Genomic DNA, 19,409 nt, shown 5'->3' on the forward strand with positions numbered 1-19,409 from the left:
AAAAAAAAAAAAAAAAAAAAAGAGGGACAACCCCTAAATCTCACCATTTCTAGAATATAATTTCCAGGCACAATTTAAAAACGTTATGATCAAGTGACTGACTAATACTCTTCTTTCAAAACTGCACAAGAAGCTAGACTCAGTTGCCTTAGCAAACAATTTGTAAATAACCCCACCATATATCTGAACTGTTTTCATATTGGAGACAAATGCTCTTACTGACAAAATGGATAACACAATCATCTTTTTGTCTTCTATAGCTTAACAATGTGTAATACCATTAATTTGAAGACATTCATCCATCTTTCTGCAAATTTAAGACATTCATCCATCTTTCTGCATTCTATAGTGCTCTTCAGGTTCTGATAAGCAACAATCATAGGGCTATGAGATCCCCTGTCAACCCTAATACTTTTAAGACTTTTAATACAAAGAATGTAAAGTTATGATTTAATATCAAGCTTTGAAACCAGGAGAAACAGTTCATGAGATTTTTTTTCCTCAATTAGCATATCACAGTTTCTAAATTGCTTCCTTCTTGACATCATATATTACATTATGGCCTCTTTGTGGTGCCTCATTATATGCTGATTTTTTTCTGATGGTCTACGGAACCCCTTTTTGCAATACTCACACCTATGTGGATAGTCTTTTGTGTGTATTGATATTACATGCCGCTTAAAGCCTGATGCATCCGTAGTGCTATATTCACAATACTGGCACTGATAAACTTTTCTTCCACTGTGGGTCTTCATGTGCTTCTTAAGTTCAGTTTGCAGCCTAAATCCTCTTTTACATCTTTTGCATTTAAAAGGCAGGTCCTTGGTGTGAACTGAGAGGATATGCCCACTCAGTACAAAAGGATCTGATGTTTTAAAGTCACAGTGTCTACACTGATGTATCTTTTTACCTTTATGGGTTTCACTATGCTTTTTGAGCTCGGATGGACGATGGAAGCCTTTTTCACATACCTCACATTTGTGGGGAAAATCCTTTGTATGAACTGAAATAATGTGTCGCTTCAGGTCACTTGAATTGGTGCTCTTATGGTCACAATGTGGACACTGATGAGTCTTATGCCCTTGAAATAATTCTGTGTGCTGCTGCAGTTCTTTTTCATCTGTGAAAGCCTGGGGACAGTGCTCACATTTAAATGGCAAATCAGTCCCATGTTTGGTTTTGATGTGAGTTTTCAGATTGGACTGATCAGCACATCTGAAGACACAGTGCTGACACTGGTATGGCTTTTCCCCAGTGTGGGTCCTCATGTGCTTTTTCAGCTCTGACGGATGACGGAATCCTTTCCCACACTCCACACAAACATGAGGGAAGTTCTTACTGTGAACTGCAAGTAGATGTCTATTGAGTAGTCCCTGCTCTGCAGATTCATAGTCACAATATTTGCACTTGTGCAGTTTAGGCTCCTTGTCCCTCAGTATTAGCTTATTAGAACTCAATGGGCTTGCTTCTCTGTATCTTCTCGTATATTCTGTAAACTCATGGGTTTTATCAACTTTATTTATAAGTTTATGGCTTTCCAGATGATTGTGGAAACTTACTTTTTTGTTGGTTGTAAAGTCACAGTCTGTACACTGGTATTTCTTCTTAATCATATGATCTGGATGATTCTTCATATGCCTTTTCAAGAATCCTCTGGATTTAAATTTTTTCCCACATATATGACAAGGGTAAACTGTTAAGGGCTGTCCATCAGGACCTATTATAACAGCTGTTTTTAAACAAACAAAAACAAGTTATGAAGGAAATAAATTCACGGATTAAGAAGTTTAAAATCAGCCAACTGCTGTTCAGATTCATGCACTTACACTTGCAGCAGACAGAGTTCAGTAGTTTAAAAACAACCAATCCACAGCACCTACAGTTTATGTATTTTGTTTTAGAAACTGCTCAAATAGGTAAGTGGTATCAGATGTACAGTGAGGATATCCACAATTACTTTTTAATAGCTTGCAAAGTTCAAATGAATTACATCAGCCCAAAGCGTACTGACTTCAGTAGCAGAAATTAACACATTTTCTATGCACAGAATTGGAGGGGGGAAGGACACAGGAAATCTGCAAATCACCTTTTATATTTTTTAATTCTGCACCGGTTTGGGGAACAAAAAAAAAAAAGGAATAGTAATGGAGTAAATACCACTCCATGAGAATACACATAACCATACAGTGTTTACCTGTTTGCCATTGCCTGGCCTCTCCTCTCCTCCTTTTCTTGTTTTTTTGTTTTAGCACTCTATTAGTGCTAATGCTATCACAAATCTGCAGGTATTGTGTTGCATTACCGTTTTTGTTTTCTAATCGTGTATCCAAGTTATTCCCTAGAAACAAAAATTAAACACCATAAAAAACCTTAAACAACTTTTTTCTTTGGGACTGATGACTGGAATTGCACAGCAACAGATCTACTACTTATTAAAATAAGCATCACCCATTCCTCTACAACGAACATATACAAAAAACAGAGTGCCAATGTAAAGCACTACCTTTGTTGTTGGCAAAAGAACGCATTTCTTTAAACATTGATTAATTCTCAACTATATTCATTGATACCTCATATTTCTCAAGACATTAATTCTTACAAGTTATGCTGGTTGTTTCCTTTTATCTAACTTGAACTTCTCACCAACTGCATTCTCTGTTCTGACTACAGAACTGTATATAAAACCCAAGTTGCAGATCCTCCCAGCTTCCCCACCCACCCTGAAGGCCAACAACACATCTAAAATTATTTTCATTTCTAAATACTAGAGAAGGACTACTCCTTCAACATATACTTCACAGACAATTTTTGCACTCACTGATCAGGAGTCTATCACGCAAGCATAGAGATTTTTAAAAGCCTAAGTTTTAGAGTTCTACACAGCACATTTGCATGTTCTTACCTGCCGCTTGACCATCTTCATATCTTCTGGGTAGTCTTCTTTCATCTCCTGCAGAAAACGGTATTTTAGTCATTAAAATTAAAGTTCTTTTTAAAGATGACGGCTTTGAAAATCTGAGAATGAGAGAAAACCAACTTAACTAAAAAGTAATAGCTCAATCTGTCCAAACTGAGATATGCAGTTCACATCAGTTCAGTATTCCATAATTATGTGCACCAAGAAATAAAAATCACATCTTTCTCAGTAGTCAATATCCACTGAAGCTGTGTTTGCATGCTTACCACGCTGTCTTTTCTGCTTCTCTCTGTTAATAAGCTCGTTTCTGAAAACTTTCACCCTTATAAATAACCTTGGATACCAATCCAGAAATGAGGATACCCAAAGTCCACAATTTGTTTTTGAGATGAAAGTACTTTATCTTTCCAGAGTAGAACTAGGCAGCTAGTAAGACTTCTGCCTTATCAGCCATTCAGCACTCATCTATGAGACACTACAAAGTTCTACCAGATGGAGAAGTAACACTTCAAGAGTATGTTCCTCATTTTGGATTGGAAGTGTTTACTGCTAAGTGCCAAGGCTCTGCGGTTCAAAACCACTTCATAAGCCCAACTACTGATGCTGATCTGATACTCTCTTAATATACACTTAATATGCCAAAATCCTGGAAAAAAATAAGTATGAAATAAGAGAATATTCAGAATTTGTCATGTCCTGATAAGATACTTCTACAATTTGAAACATTGCTGCAGAAAAAAAAAATATTTATTTTTTCTTTCATAATTTAAAGGAGTAACAGGTTTAAAACATGCTACATAAAATAAAGTTATCAGGAACAGCTTCACACATCTCTTCTTACTATTTTTGAAGTTATTCTCCTTTCCTTCTAGTTAATATAAAATACTTAAACCTATTCTTGTTTTTGTAAGACCTTCAACAGCTGACTTCAACCATCAAAAAACCATGAATTCTGTACATCTGAGATGGTAAATTAGAGCAAGAGTACCAAAATCCTCCAAACAGCTTTCCTTTCTACTTTGTAAAACTAAACATATAGGAACCCATTCGTTATATTCAAGATAACCAACTACTAAAGTAATCTGACAACTGTTTGACAAGCCAGCATTAAGAAAGAAAACACACCACTGTAAAAATGGGATCATTTTCTTTGTATCTGAACTGCAAAAAAGCCAAGAACCTTATGTGTAAAAGGTTGTGAATTATGTGGAAAAGAATTTTTCACAGCATTTTATCAACTCCACTAACTGACAGTGCTAATAGGGTTTCCAAACCCCTAAGGAAAGGTGAAAGATTATGACAATTGCACAGAGATTCTGGAAGCTAGGTTGGGAAAAAAACAATGCAAGGGATTTTCAGAAAATAAGCATACTGATTCCTACCGTAAGCAGCAGCCCAAGCAACAGGGACAAAAGTTTTATTCACACCAGAGTCTTCAAGCTGTGTGTCTGGAAGTGACGTAGCTTCTTCCTCACCTACAATAACTTCCATATAAACTTCATCTGCTATTTCGGCACAGCCTGGATTAAAGGAGAAGAATGTTTCTTAAATTTCACTCTACTCATCCTTAATTTTCTTTCACTTAATTTGCTCTCACTCTGATTGATACCCATTATAAATTACTTTTCTTCCTTTGGCATTTAGAACCACCCCTTCTCTTAGGGGATCATTGTTTATTCAGACATTCCTTAAAGAGAGAAAACATATCGATAAAAATGAATACAAAATAAATACCAATACAAATTCAAAATTATAAAATTATAAACTTGTAAATGATGACATTTATTTGCCACTTTGCCAGAAAGCTGATTAAACAAGGTAATTCACAGTAGGAAAACAGAAAAATGAGAAATTTGACTAACCTCATTAACTTCATCCATGGAAATGTTAAATTTAATATAAATAATGAAATGATTGCATACAGTATGCACAAAGTGCATTTTATCCACATCACTTTAAAACAATTATAGCCTGCTCTTTATTTTTAGGGAAGATGAGCTTAGTTTTCTACTACTTCAGGCTGAAGAATCCTTCAGAAAAATTAAAAAAGTCCTTGAGAATGATGCTTATATTGTTGTACAAAACAGCATGAGAAACAAAAATGTTTCTTATTATGCTTACTAATATCTTCATCTTCCTGAGAAGAGTCCTTAACAGCCATGTAAACCATTTTTTCTCGCTGCATTCTACCAACACCTCCTTGTTCAATTACTCCAGCTACTGAATGTCCATTGTGAAAATCACTCTCTGTGACAATTTCTGTCCCACCTTTAACAAAAAAAAAGTTAAACACATTAAGTGAATGTAAACAAAACCACGTTCAAGATTAATTTCAGACTGAAGTTTGGTTTTTTTTATTTACGATAAAGCTATTTTATAAAACTCCAATTAAATGTTTTAGTATTCATGTCTTTCTTTAAGAATGGTAATCAGAAGCAGTGAGAGTGCCACACAAGAATGTCCCTGCTGTAAATTAGCTTTCAGCCATAAGAAATTGTGGTTCTTCCTGCTGCTGCATTAGCAGTCTGTTCCTCAAGACTGACAACCCATCCCCAGAGGAAGGAACCATACTTTAAGACCAGGCCCCAATAATCATGTAGGAAATAGCAGATGAAACAGATGCTACAACAGATAAGGGATGTTAACATGCTACTTCCATCTTCTTTCCCCATGGCCTTCAGAAGCACATAGTCTTCACAACCTTTCTTATACTTTAAAGAAATGAAGGACCAAATAGTAAAATCGCAGGAACCTTACAGAAATAACCACTGGCCTTCAACAGAATCAGCTGCTATCCATTCAAAATGGGACAGCAAAATACGTAGTTACTTTGTTGACCTGAACCTGAAAATAACACCTGAAGCATCAATTGTATATGAGCAATCTCCACAAATGTCACACTCCACAGAACATTCTGATCAGTGTATTACATGACATTAACAAACAGAAAGACCACAAAACACTTTTTTACTACTGGAAAAATACAAAATTCCAAAGGTACCTATTTCGACATCATCTTCAGCTTCAGCTTTAAATATGTACACTTTGATAACTTCTGAACCAAACCCATCATCTTTAGCAACTTCATCATTTGCCACCTCTGTACTGATTTTCAAGGGAGTGCTTCCTATATGATCCAGTTTTTCTCCAACATCATCCACTGTAAAGGTAAGAGAGTAACAATGAGGCTCAAATACATTTTTTAAAAGTCACAGTAATCAGTAGCATCATTTTCTCCACTATTATCCCCATGCATAGGAAAGTTTTGTTGCCATATATGGACTTCACCAAATAGTTCATCTTAAGGAACGTGAAAGAGATTCTGAAAGGTCAGTACTCATTTTTTTGTTGCAACTCTGGAAACATTTAATGAATTACAGAGTTAAGAACACTAGAGAGTTTGTCACCACAGTGTGTTTTTTCTGAAACTATCGCACTTAGAAAGCAAAAATGTATCAGATAGTAAAATTAAACATACACATCCAAAAATGTTATAAACAAGCCCAAAATTGCCTGTTACAGCCTAAGAGTTCCAAGAAACTTCTTCCCTACTCTAAAATACTGGTGACCAACACTTAGTAGTAGATACTCTTATCACGAGTGATGACTCCTGACTACATTTCCAGTGATAGCAGTGTGCATCAAAAATTGGACTACCTCTTCACCCTAAACGAAATTATGATTTTATCCATGTTATCATTTGAAAACATTAAAATTAACAAAATTATTGCATAATATATAGCCAGTTAAAAGATGAGGTGAAAATAAATCCAAATAATACAATCTGAAAGAGACTTCTTGTTCCTTATATACCTGTCTTACCAACTCTGATGCGTTTTCAAAATACTCATCTAATTTTTTCAACAAAAACACATTCAAACCATTAAAAGCTTACAAGGAAAACTATTTTGTTTAAAAAAAAGTACGCACACAAGTATCTGTTTATGCAGATCTATGTCCCAAATTGCTAACAGGCCGCCGAACCAAGCACCTTTCTGACACAGGTACTGACAACACACTTCTCTCAGTGGCCAACGGTGGCTTCTCTGCAGATGGCCCAGCCACGCCTGCGTACCACACACTGAATGCACTCTCTAAACGGAAGAATTCCACAAACTGTAAATAAAACCTGAACTGAATACAGTTCATGAATGGCAGTTTATTGCATATGTAACACTAAAATATGTGCAAACAAGGTTTAACACCAATCATTTATATTAATATTTAAGCAGCAGTGTTCCAGGACTAAGGCCTGAGCCTGCTCAACGGGGCCACTGAGGCTCTGATTGCTGAGGGGTGGCTTACCTCGGGATGGCTGCGGTGGTTCCCAATCCCCCTCTAAGCTTCCTGCTCCCCGTGCAGCAATGACTGCTCTTGAAGAGCTGCTTTTAACTACCTCAGGCTACAGCCCGGCGTAGTGAGGTACAAGCTTAAGCTTTTCTTAAAACTCCAGGCATTCACGTGAGGTGGTTCAGAACCTGCTAGAAAAAGAGCAGATGCCTTTCCTGCAGCAGGGCTGGAATCCACCACAGCAATCCCAAACTAAGCCCTTCCCACACACAGACAGGGCTCCGCAGATAAACCCATCCAAGTAGGTATCCACCATTTATCACCTACACACTGAGGAACCTTATTTCAGAAATCCTGGACTGCATCAGAAAAGTACAGAAGTTATTGACAACAGAACTAGGCATGAAGTAGTATTTAATTTTAGAACCTCTGAAAATTAAATCATATGTTTTGATAAAATTTAAAGGGAATGCAAAAAAATCCTATGGTTGACCTGTTTCTCTTTGTGAGCAACAGTTTAATTGAATAGCCAAAAAGAATGAGACACCAATCAGGGGAAATAAATAAAAATTTCCTCTGGAAAAAAGTTTTTAGAATGGTTTTAATTAAAAACTGTATCTCTATTAAAATCAATGTCAGGAACATCAGTATCTTAATCTGTTCAAATCTGACATGCAGTACATTACATTCAAATTACCTTGCAGGGCAATGTAAGAGTACCAACACCACAAGCAAGCAAGCCACAATTTATCCAAATTCTTCAATATGATACACACGTTTAATTTTAGCACGATGGATGGTCCCACTGCATACACGAGTCTTTAAAGTATCAAAAGTAACTAATAATACAAGGCAGAAGCGATTACATATATATACATATGTGTAGCTGTATGACTAGATACGCTGCCAAAACACAGAAAGAAAAGTGAAAGGTTGGGTGACAGAAATTACTAATTGTGTGCTGTTATTGTAACTTTAGAATTGGCAGGTGGTAGCAGAGTTATTTTCAAATCTGCAACTCAAGCAACATCAACCTTCTCTAAACTGCAAAGTTTTATGAACTCATTATCATTTTAACACAGAAAATAAGTATTTCAGTACTGGAAGCAGTACAGCAACTTCCTACTGAACAGGGGAACAATCAGTTATATGTGATAATGTGTCCTTTAGAGACGAATTTCCCAACAATTTAACTTATGTTGTATGACAGTGACTGGACATCATTACGTATCTGGTGAAACAGTATAAGAATAAACACAGAATTTTAGATTATCTGCCTTACCAGGACATGAATACCAATTCAATAATGACTACATAGAGAAAAAAAGAGGATTTTTTCAGTTTTTAAACAAAAATAAATATTTTCAGCCAAGAAAATTAAAGTAAATTACATGAATATAGTATATACGCTCAAATGCTGTATTTTACCATTTTAAGTAAAGCCCTCAAATTTGTAATGCCCTTTAAAAACAAAGCAACAAAACAGTAAAAATCCAGTAAAGCTACTGCAGACTCATAGCAGTATTTTTAAAATTAGTGGTTACTCCCACACCATCAACCAGCATGTGTATTTTCAAAGATCTTCAGTCTCTACAATTCAAGATGAAGTTGTGGAACCAGATCAGGAAGCCTGTGTATCAAGGGCCTCTGAAATCACTTCTTTTAGGAAACCAAAGTGAAATATAACAAAATTTGAAAAATATTAAGTAGACTGAGAAAACGTTACTGATATGGACCACCTACTGTAAGATATTGCTGTTTGTTTGAAATATATCAGCAACAAAAGCCATTGGCTCAGCAACTGCTACTGATTAAATTGCCATCTTATACAAAGTAAATGTGATGGTTTCCATTTATTTTTTAAAACACATTTAGGTAAGCGATAAAACAACACAGCAGGACATGTAATCTTTGAAAAGTTCCAAAATATTAGGACTCTTTTTAAAAGAAAAGATCATGAAAACATCCTACTGTTTAAGTAATATGATTTCAATTACTCACTGCTAACTCAACAACGTCATCTCATGCCTTTTCCCTGTGATATTGCCCAGGAACAGGAATGCTTACTTTATGTCAAGGGAAGAATAAGAAAGTGTCTTCCACATCTGACTCATCCACCAGAAGCACTATATATTATTATCTTGTCATTTAAAATTAACTGAAAAAACACAACAGAGAACCTTTATAAATATATGCTGAATCCTCCTGAGTACCAAGGTTTAAAGGAAAACTCAGCACACTTCTAATGTTAAACTTACCTTAGCTGTTTTCAGGTGTGTGATGTCCAGATTCACCGTGGATTGCCAGCTCCCAATTCATGTGATGCCTCAGCATGCACTATGCTGGTGATATCACACCCACCATAGGAGCCCACAGGGTTAACAGGAGGGCAAGATAAGTCCCATGGTTTTACATTTTTTCTTATCTTTCTGATGTCTGATATACTTACTCTATATCCCATAGGTTACAATATAGGAGTATTAAAACTAAAATGTTCAGCATACTACATAACACTGTATTGTCATACACTACAAAGGCGGCGGTGGCGGAACAGTACCTTACCCCTAAAGGCCAGCTCCAGTGTTGTTCTTTGGTGGGTATGAGGTCACCAACATAGTGCATGCAGGGCCAACACACGGATCGGGAGCTGGCAATCCCCTGTGGGTCTGAATATCGCAAACCTGAAAAACAAAAAAGGGTATGCTTTAAGCTACAAGCGTGCTAACCCCTCTCGGGCTAAATGGGATACACTAGTTATAATTTTCACTTCTCAGTAGGAGATGGGTGGGTACGTGACCATACCGTATGTGCTTATTTTGTATTAATTTGCTTTTTACAAGTACCTTTTTGATGGGTATTCCAGAGATTTAAAAAAGAGGATTATGCATAGCCTATGGCACATCTTATGTGTGCATGAAAACCAAGATTTTTCAGTCCACATGCTTTGTTGGGTTAAGCTGGCCCACACAGCACAACACAGCCTCAAAAAAAAAGGCAAGAGACTGCCTTCATGTATACCTAAAAATGGTTACTTTAGAACAGAATTCCAGACCAATAGTGTAACTTCCAACTGTGTTTACTCAAACATAAATCATGGTTATAAGTACATGCAGATGTGATTTGCTTAACACTGGGTCTCAAACTGGCTTTGAAACGTTGCAAAAGTCATCACCAGGCTTGAGAACACCTGCCAACACTAGGTATGGACGGGGCACAGCTGAGCCCACAGGTTACTGAAGGTTACGATGCTCTGGTCTAAGCACAGCGATCATTATCATCAAATCACACATCTATCTAAGAAGGAATTCCAAAGATGACTTTACTTACAATTACAAAGGTGCAGTTGGAAATACCGCAGTTACAGAATACAACTCATCGTAAGTACTCTGTCAGAAAGGAGGAATGTTTTCAATGAAACAACTGACTGTAAAAGTGGCGTTCCTTTATTTACAAACACACAGGGGTTTTTCTGTTGTATGTCTAATTTGGTTTAGACTGAGGTTTTTTTGTTTTTTTTTTTTGCTTCTTTTTCCAGAGAACTTTGTAACTTCTATGGCTGATACATGGTAATATTGTAATGACAGAATGATTAAAAAAATCATTGCTGTCCACCCTGTACTGAATGAAAAATAAATACTAAAAATATGTTGTGTGGAAGTGCTATGAAGAGTGCTGTATTTCATGTATGAAATACTGAAATCATTATAATCACTGATCAGTCACACCCTGAAATTTTTAACAAATGGTGCTTACTGTGAAGAGACTGACACTTCAACACACTTGGCACTTTTGTCTTTTTTTTTTTTTTTTTTTTTAAAGACATATTGGTTCTGACTAAAAATCTGTTTTGACCTACTCACATTTCAATAGCTAACTCAGAGAAGTCAAAAATTTAAAAGAAACATTTCATCAAATTTGTGTGCACAACAATACAAATTGTTATCTTAAGAGTACAGTTTAACCCCTGAAGAAACTTCATATACCTAAGGTATAATTTTGCTAATGCTTTTGGTAGTTCTTGCTCAACAAATAGCGTATGGCCATATGGCTTTCTCACCAACTTTGTACAGGGTCTGAATGCTGTGTGGAAACTGAACCAGGCAGCCACTTTGCACTTTTGGAAAGCTGATCAGTTAATGCACACAACCCCCTAACATCAAATTCAGTCCACAACAGCGTAACATAAGATAACATGGCTACTATAATTTTCAATTCAGCTAACAAAAAGTATTTTTGGTATCTTTAAAAGGCCTTTTCCTTTGCTGTATTCTACCAATGAAACCCAACATGTTATTTTTACGTGAACCTCCATAATATAGTAAATATGACTCTGTATTTTAAAAAAGTTGCATACTGGAAGTATATGGAATATTTAACTTTGCAATGTTGTTTTTCTTAATTTTCAGGAATATCTGGTTTCGGAAGCAGAAGCATACATACTCAACAGCATGAATGTTACTATTTTTCTTGCTGTATCAATGATAATGGATTTTTCATTACACAAACCCAAATCTAGACAAGAATTAACTACAAAATTAAATATGTTTTGGGAGTTCCAGCACGGAGTGGATCGAGAGTCCAGTTACAGTAATTTCTCCCCACTACACCACTTCTGCTTTAGATAACCTCCTATTCATTATCTACCTTTGTTTAACTTACAAGATATCATTAAGTAGTCTTCAGATGTGCTCTTGCCATCATCATCATCTTCCGTTTTTATAGTCACCGTGGAGCCAGGAACAGTACCAGCTGCTTGAATGACTGCCTCAGAATCTGAGTTCGTTACAAGGACTTCTTCTGAAACCATCGTAGGTGAGTTGGCTCCTGACACAGAGTCTTGCACCACGTGCTCCAAGTGTCCATCAGGACCCGTGACAAGATCAGCCACAAACACCTGATCAGGAACTCTAACAGTTTCTGTTATTAGATCAGAAGTCAAAACATGATCGCTGGTATCTAAAGCTTCTTCGATAGCAACATCAGTTTCCAAAACAGAGTCGGGAACAATTACACCTTCTGTCACAACATCAGTTTCAGTGATGATGTCAGGTCCTTGGACAACTTCAGCTGCTAAGCCATGATCCAGGGTTATTCCATCATCAGTAACAACATCAGACACTAGCACAGCTTCGGGGACTGACACAACAATATGGTCTCCATCAATATGAGCAGTGCCAGCCATTCCAGCCACTACAAAACAATAGAAATGTTAAGATTATTGCATTAGCAGAGTTTATCTAAGGAATAGAATAATTGTACAGATAAGGTAAACACAGATGTGCAAAACTGCTGCTTCTTGTCAGCAATCCACATTTGACATTTCACCAGAAAAAGACTATTCAAAGTAGTCTGTATTCTTTAAGAAAAATAAAACCTGACTCTTCTTTAAGACATCTTGCAGAGTTTGCCAAATTCAGGTTGTACAATGCTCATATGTTAAAAACTGTTATCAGTTTGCAATTTCTTTGCAAGGAATAGCTAGAAGCAGAAACCAGTTTTTCATTAACAGACTTGACTGGTCAGCCCTGCTTGCAATCCATAAAAAGGGGCCACAGAGTCATTTATTTCAATGCAACCAGAAACAGCAGATTTAATCTTAATGGATAAAACATTCAAGAACACGGTTCCTATAGCAATGAAAAAAATATTAAAATTATTTAACATGGTACAGCAAATACAATTATTTCAGCACACTCTAAAAGACATTCACGTCAGAGCAAAGACACAAGCTCGGTGTTTGAGAAGGTCTTCTCCTGCCACAATGCAAGAAAAGGAGACCCACAAGGAAGAGAGTGGAGACTTCTTGCTGTCTTTTCTCTAAACCTTCAAAATTATTCTAGTTATTTATCATTGTCATCAAAAGAAACTGCTAACTAAAAAAAATAATTTCCAGATAAGTTCTGTTACAACAGTACAACCCCTGGACTGATGTTCTTAAGTGAAGACTTCTAAGTACACACAGAACATGAAGATTTAGTTAAATCTGTAAATTGTTTCCTACGTATAAAGTTATCTGCTACCACACAAAGACATTATTTCCCACCTTATTTACATCTCCTAAACTGGAGACAGTGATAAGGCAACCGCACAAAAACTCAGACGTAAATACCTGATACCTGTACTGGTACACAGGGATGTAACAGCCCACCAGTGTTATCTCAAGCTGAGGCACACACACCACAAAGCCACTGAACTCCCTATAACATCTCTTGTCTCAGCTTGAGTGCTTTGGTCCACAGATGATGACTTTTTTTTTTTTTTTTGAAGTTACTTCAATTTTTTGGAATAGCTGACCATTTCAAGATCAGCAACCAAAGTATACAAAGCCTTATTATATATGTACATCACATATATATACATCATCATTTGAAATTACTCCAAAAAGCCATGCAAATACCAGTTTTATCTGTCAGCTTAACATCTAGAAACAGCTTACAAACATAATGTTTAATAGATAAAATGTTTACCGAAGTCCTGCATAATCATAGTGTGAGGCATTTTGGATTCTTGCGCTTGCAGCCCAAGACTTCCACCACCTGGATCCATATTCAGATAGATTCATTCACGAATACCTGCAAAAAACAAAATCCAAATTTGTGTTAAGCACAGCACTATTGCGTTGACCAACTTTGCTGGATTCACTTGTCACACTGACAGACACAGAAAAACATTTATCCACAAGGTCAAGAAAAAAGCATGCAGTACTTCATACAGCCCACTTTGCTTTCTTCTCATGCTTTTATAATTTTTGACCTAAACTCCTGCAAATACTTCCATATATAACCTGCATATACCCTTTCACCTAATCATCTATTGTGGCAGGCAATCCTAGATGCGTAGAGCACACTGCATTGAGGAAAGCAGAGAGCTGCATACAAAGTAGCAATGTTTCAGATTGTTTCACAACTTTGTATCCATCAAAAAAAATATCCATTTCAAAACAAATTTTCCATGTGTAAATTTCATTGCTGTTTAATTGCAGGTAAGTTCTGAAGAACTGCACAGTGCTCTGGATTTCTGAGAACAATAGCGCTGAAGGTGATTTTCAGGAGCTCTGTATGAAGCCCTCTGTATCATTAAAAATTTCTGACCAAAAGACTTAGCAGAAAATTGCATTGGCACGCAGATTTGCAGGCACAGCGCAGTTACCCGCTGCAGCAGGCAGCAGCTAAGCATTAGTAAGACCAACTTATTTCAACGTCCCCACTGCCTGAAACTTCCAGAAGAACGGCAGCGCTTAACAGACGGCTGTGCTGACACCTCCGTGCACCACCCCAGTGCTAGGGGCGTACGATCCATGCTGGTTGACATTTTATTTCAGAACAGTCAGGTTATTCTAGAAATCTGATCTTCCAACACTGTTCCTTCTGTGCCACCTCACTTCTGCTGCCAGGACAAACCGGGTCCTACACAGCTATCTGCAGTACCCCCTAATAGGAAACTGACCCTTTAAAGCTTTTGATAGAAAAAACGTGGAAAAAAAAGAGTGGAAAACAATCCATGCTTACTGCATCTTTGTTATCAAGGAAGGAACTGGAAATCCTCAAGTGAAGGAAGCAGCAAGCAGTCTGCAGTGATGGCAGTTTCAGGCACAAGTCACCGTTCCACCCCAAGGATGTTCCAACTGAACTGAGGATACAAAAGAAAAAATTTCATCACCTCTTGTCACCATCAGCCTTGCAACACTTTCTCCCTGTAAATGTCACTCAGATTTCACATTGTTTTAAAATTTTTGTTTCAAGATAAAATTCGTTCACCACTGTAATAACAAAGCAACTTTGGAACCTTAACGCAACGCTCAATCACCGGCTAACCAATGGTTAATTCAGCACAGCAATTTCAGAACTAATGCAGTGCTCTACAATTTCCAGTCACAGCCTTCAGCCTTATATAATCCTTTTCTAAACATAAACTACCATGGAAGACGATCTTAAATTATATCAGTCTCAAGACTACTGGAAGAATACGCCAGGGTTTTCTTCCTTTTTAACAAACTATTTATTTCCAGATTATAAATTAGATACTCAAATATAAGCATACTACATACTGTGCTATGTAGAAAATTCAGTACAAAGTGAGACTGCTGTTTTAATTAAAATTAAAATTTCTGCTAGGAAAGGGAACCATTGCCAAGAAGACTATTTTCCCAGTAACTAACAAGACTATGGAAATTCCCAAAGACAGCACCTCTTGGGCACATACTGTGAGTGTCTCCAATTTTCCCTAACAGGAGAGAAGGATGATGACGTGCTAGCAACAAACCCACTGAAGGTGTGCTCTGGTTGACGCAAGCGGTCTCCAGCCACTGTTAAGTGCACTCTTAAAAACCCTCAGTGCAGGCAAAGGACAAAATAGCATCAACTATTATATCAGATTTTTTTTTTTGTGTGTCTAATTTGGGATCTTAAGAAGAATGCAATGACAGCAGGAAACCAACCCCTTTGTTGCTCATGCTGGAACAATTAACAACGGAGAAGGCCTGCAATTCCGCTGCAATTGGTTATTTTTCCTCGTAAAGTTCAGCAGTGCAGATGATTTAATCTCGCACACTACATATACATGCAAATTTCATTCTTCTAAGCAGCACAAAAAGGTAGCAGCCATTAACTGTGCTTTCTTCTGTAGTACACTGTTATACACCCACACAATTACAGATGGGTTCCACACAAAGCTTTTGAAAAGGGACATTGAGAAATATGCCAGAAAGGCACAAGTCCGTACACTCTCATAATCCTCTTCCATCAAACTATTAAGACCTCAAGTTATTGCTATTGACCCTTCTCATTTATGCATTTATAAGAAAATGCTGTGAAAATGCTTTATTAGCATTAGCCAATAACATAATTTCACATTAGAATATTTTGCTAACGTTTTCATTAATTATAGGATGTTGTCTTACAACAAAAAGGAGTATATTACCATCAGATTCCAAAATAAAAAAAAATAATGAAACCTAAACTGAGACTAAATTGCTAAAATGTGCATGGATTTGATGTTGTTTTGCTTTTTTGAAGGCTAGAGTTCCCTTTCTAACTAGCTTAGGGAGAAGGTTGGTTTCCACCTGCAGAAATATTTCAGTACTTTGTACCAAGCTCTTCTTCAGACTGGGCTCAGTTGAGACCAGGCAATAAATTGTACAATGAAAAAGAGAATATACGACCTCTCTGTCTGGAGGCTGGAACACCATGTAAACAGCATTTTATAAATCAAAGATAATGCCTGGCAGTTTGGGATGACCACACTTCAACTCCTAACGCTCAACTGAAAAAGTGGTAAAGGCCCAGGCCATTAGAAACATTGCTCTGTGCGTATACATTGATTTATTGCGAGTTTACTCTTCCCATAACATAAAATATGCATTAACATTTTAGTTTTCTTCGAGAAAGCTTTCAGCAAGCACCCCCAAATTGACGGCGAAGTGTTTTAAGGAGGGGGAAAAAAGGAAGGCCTCAGCAATTCCACACTTCCCAGGGATAAAAGGGTGGCTCCCCTGTACCCAGAGGCACAATGATGCTCCCATCAATGGTGGCTTCCAGGCACCGCTGTCATGTTTGAAATAAATTTGGAATTTTATAGTGTGCAAGACATTTCTACAAAAAAAAAAATATAACTTAATAAATCCACGTACAAAGTATGTATTTAATAAGCCTTGATATGCCCCAAACAGAGGGCCATGCAAATACGAAATCTCTCCATGGTTCCAATGAACAATCACTGCTCAGGTGCGACGCTGTCCTGTGAAGTAATTTCTGTGGTCAGCCCTTGGGTACTCATTTGAAACGGTGCAATTCTTCTAATCAATACGTAGGCCTTGTTTACGTACAATAGACCACAGCACCATACTTAGCCCAGAGCTGCAGGTATTTTTAGGCTGTATGTGACATTTTGATTAAATTGAAAGAACCACACTCAGAAGGGTTGCAATGTAACAAGCGCAGACACTCAGAGCTGCATTTTTATCTCCTACAACTGGAGTTCAATAGGAACATCAGCGAGCCGTCCTCCTTGAAGACATCTCCGTCAGGGGTTGCGGTTTTCCCCAATTTTTTAGCCCGGCGCCCAACGGGAACGCCACGGGGCAGCAACCGCGGAGAGGCCCCGGTTCCCACAAGCCGAGGCTGAGGAACGCGGGGCCGGGGCTCGGGGCCTCACCGAGGGACAAAGCCCGGGAGCGCCCCACCCGCGGGGCCGAACCGGGGCCGTGCGCGGCGGAGGGCGGGGAGAGGCGGCCGCGGGGTGGGGCGCGGCGCGGGGACAAAGGGGCCGCGGGGCCGCCCGCCGCAGGGCCCCGCCGCTCCTCCTCCCTCACCCGGCGGCTCCGAGAGGCGGGGGCCAGGCCCCGTCCCGCCGGGCCCGGGCGATCCGCGGCCCTCCTGCCCTCCCTCCCTCCCTCCCCGGCCGACATTTTGTTTTCCGCCATTTTCTGGCCGCCCGCGGAGGCCCCTCAGCCGCGGGGCCCGGCCGCCGCCGCCCTCCCGCCGCGGCCCCAAGCGGCCGAGGCCGAGCTGAGGGGCGGCGGCGGGCCCCGAGCGCGGCCTCCCCTTCTCCGTACCCCCCCCCCCCCCACCCCGGCCTCGCTCACCTGTGCGGGCGTCGCCTCGCCGCGGGACCGCCGCTGGGGGCCTCCGAGCCGGGCCGAGCCGGGCCAAACCGAGCCGGGCTGGGCTGGGCCGGGCCGGGCCGGGCCGGGCGGCGGCGGGGCGCGAGCGCTCGCGGCCTGCTCCCCTCCCCCCCCCCGCCGCCCGCCCTCCCGCCCGCCCGCTCGCCGCCGGCCTCGCCGCGGCCGCCGCACGTCACTGCGCGCCGCTGCGGGCCCCGCGCGCCGAGCAGGCGCACCCGCCGCGCCGAGGCCGCTGCCCTCACGCTGCCCGCGCCGCCGAGCGCGCCTGTGCGCGGCGGGGGGAGCGGGGAGGGGGGCAACGGCCCCGCGGGCGGGGCGGGGAGGGGGGGGCGCGGGGCGGCCCTCGGAGGCCCCCCGCGGCCCGCACGCTGCCGGCCCGAGAGGCCCGAGCCGGCTCCGCGCCTCCGTGGGGGGGGCGGGGGGGGGGGGCAACGGGCACCTGCTGCGGGGTGGGGGAGGCAGGGGAATGGCCGCCCCCCACCCCACACACACACGGCTCCGTGCCGGGGGGCATCGCCCCGGGCTCCCCCCTGGGTGCTCCGGTAGGGCCAGGGCTCAGGGCCCGCTTGGAGTCCTTCCTTCTGCCCAGGCCTTCCCAAAATCCCAACCCAAGGGTGTTCAGAGAGGCCCAGCCGTGCTCCTGTCCCTATTATTCCCGGTTGTCCCAGAGGGCACAGACCCAAAAGGGCACAGGGAAAGCCTGGCAGTGCTGCAGCCTCGCTGCCCTCACCCCCAGCAACCAGAGGTAGCCAAGGCAGCCCTCAGGGCCTTCATTCGTGCACAGCATTAAGGCAGTAAAGGCCAGTACCACTGCTACCAAAAATACACGTAACAAAAGAAAACGCTGGCATTATATTGAAAGGAACTGTTGGCACAGGTGTGGCACTGAAGGCAGCTTTTCTCATTGCTTCGGGTGTGTCTGCGTCAATACCATCACCTCCACCACGACCCCATAGTACTCAATACAAGTGGTAGGTCCAGCAAAGATGGAAAAAAAATGTTCTAGGGAGGTAACAGTGATCCCTAACAAAGTGCAGGTCCTAAGTATTTACCATTTGCAGCTCTCTATTAACAATTAAATTGATGAAATGATTGATGTAGTTGTTACCTACATCTACAAGGTACATGCTCAACCCTCATACTTTGTCTCTTAATCAAGTATTCAAAAAAGAGACTTTTGCTGTGTTTCACACACCCCTCTTCCTCCCCCCCCCACATTTTCTTTCTTTTAAGACATAAGCAGCAGAGTCATGGAATAAAGCCGCTGACCACAACATTCCACACAGCGAATAAATACAATAATTAAGAATTACTGTAGATGTTATAGATGCTATAGATGTTATAGATGCTCTAGCAAAAGGTAGACATTATGATGAGAAAATTATTTTAAACTGATCAGCACAATTAGGAATGAGGGGAAAAATGAATGGGTACTTGCAAGACTGAATGCTTGTGGAATTGAGTGAATCTTACAAGGTGATTCAATCAGAAGAGCAGAAAAAGAGAGATAATTATCTTTCTTCAACAAAATCCCATCTGTGCTGTATTTTCTCTTCTGGAATAATATCAAGGGAAATCTCA

At 40.2% G+C, this 19,409-nt stretch overlaps 1 protein-coding gene across 4 annotated transcripts; it reads right to left on the reverse strand.

Moving 5' to 3' along the window:
- Positions 1-35: 35 nt before the first annotated feature.
- ZNF711 (zinc finger protein 711) lies at positions 36-17,853 on the reverse strand. 4 transcript variants are annotated; one of them, XM_032196373.1, is made up of 10 exons: positions 17,790-17,853; positions 14,716-14,836; positions 13,675-13,779; positions 11,867-12,397; positions 5,919-6,077; positions 5,039-5,185; positions 4,300-4,437; positions 2,903-2,950; positions 2,303-2,338; positions 36-1,729 (listed from the first exon to the last, which is right to left on the reverse strand). In XM_032196373.1, the coding sequence occupies exons 3-10, from the start codon at positions 13,751-13,753 to the stop codon at positions 552-554; spliced, it is 2,316 nt and encodes a 771-aa protein (XP_032052264.1). In that variant the 5' UTR covers positions 13,754-13,779; positions 14,716-14,836; positions 17,790-17,853; the 3' UTR covers positions 36-551. The 4 variants fall into 4 exon arrangements, with proteins under 4 accessions (XP_032052264.1, XP_032052263.1, XP_032052265.1 ...); XM_032196372.1 differs by having other exon boundaries at positions 2,195-2,338; XM_032196374.1 differs by lacking the exons at positions 11,867-12,397; positions 13,675-13,779; positions 14,716-14,836; positions 17,790-17,853 and adding exons at positions 9,275-9,365; positions 9,466-9,755 and having other exon boundaries at positions 2,195-2,338.
- Between the last annotated feature and the right edge of the window lie 1,556 nt (positions 17,854-19,409).

This window comes from Aythya fuligula, chromosome 13, assembly GCF_009819795.1.
Source record: "Aythya fuligula isolate bAytFul2 chromosome 13, bAytFul2.pri, whole genome shotgun sequence".
Taxonomy (NCBI): Eukaryota; Metazoa; Chordata; class Aves; order Anseriformes; family Anatidae; genus Aythya; species Aythya fuligula.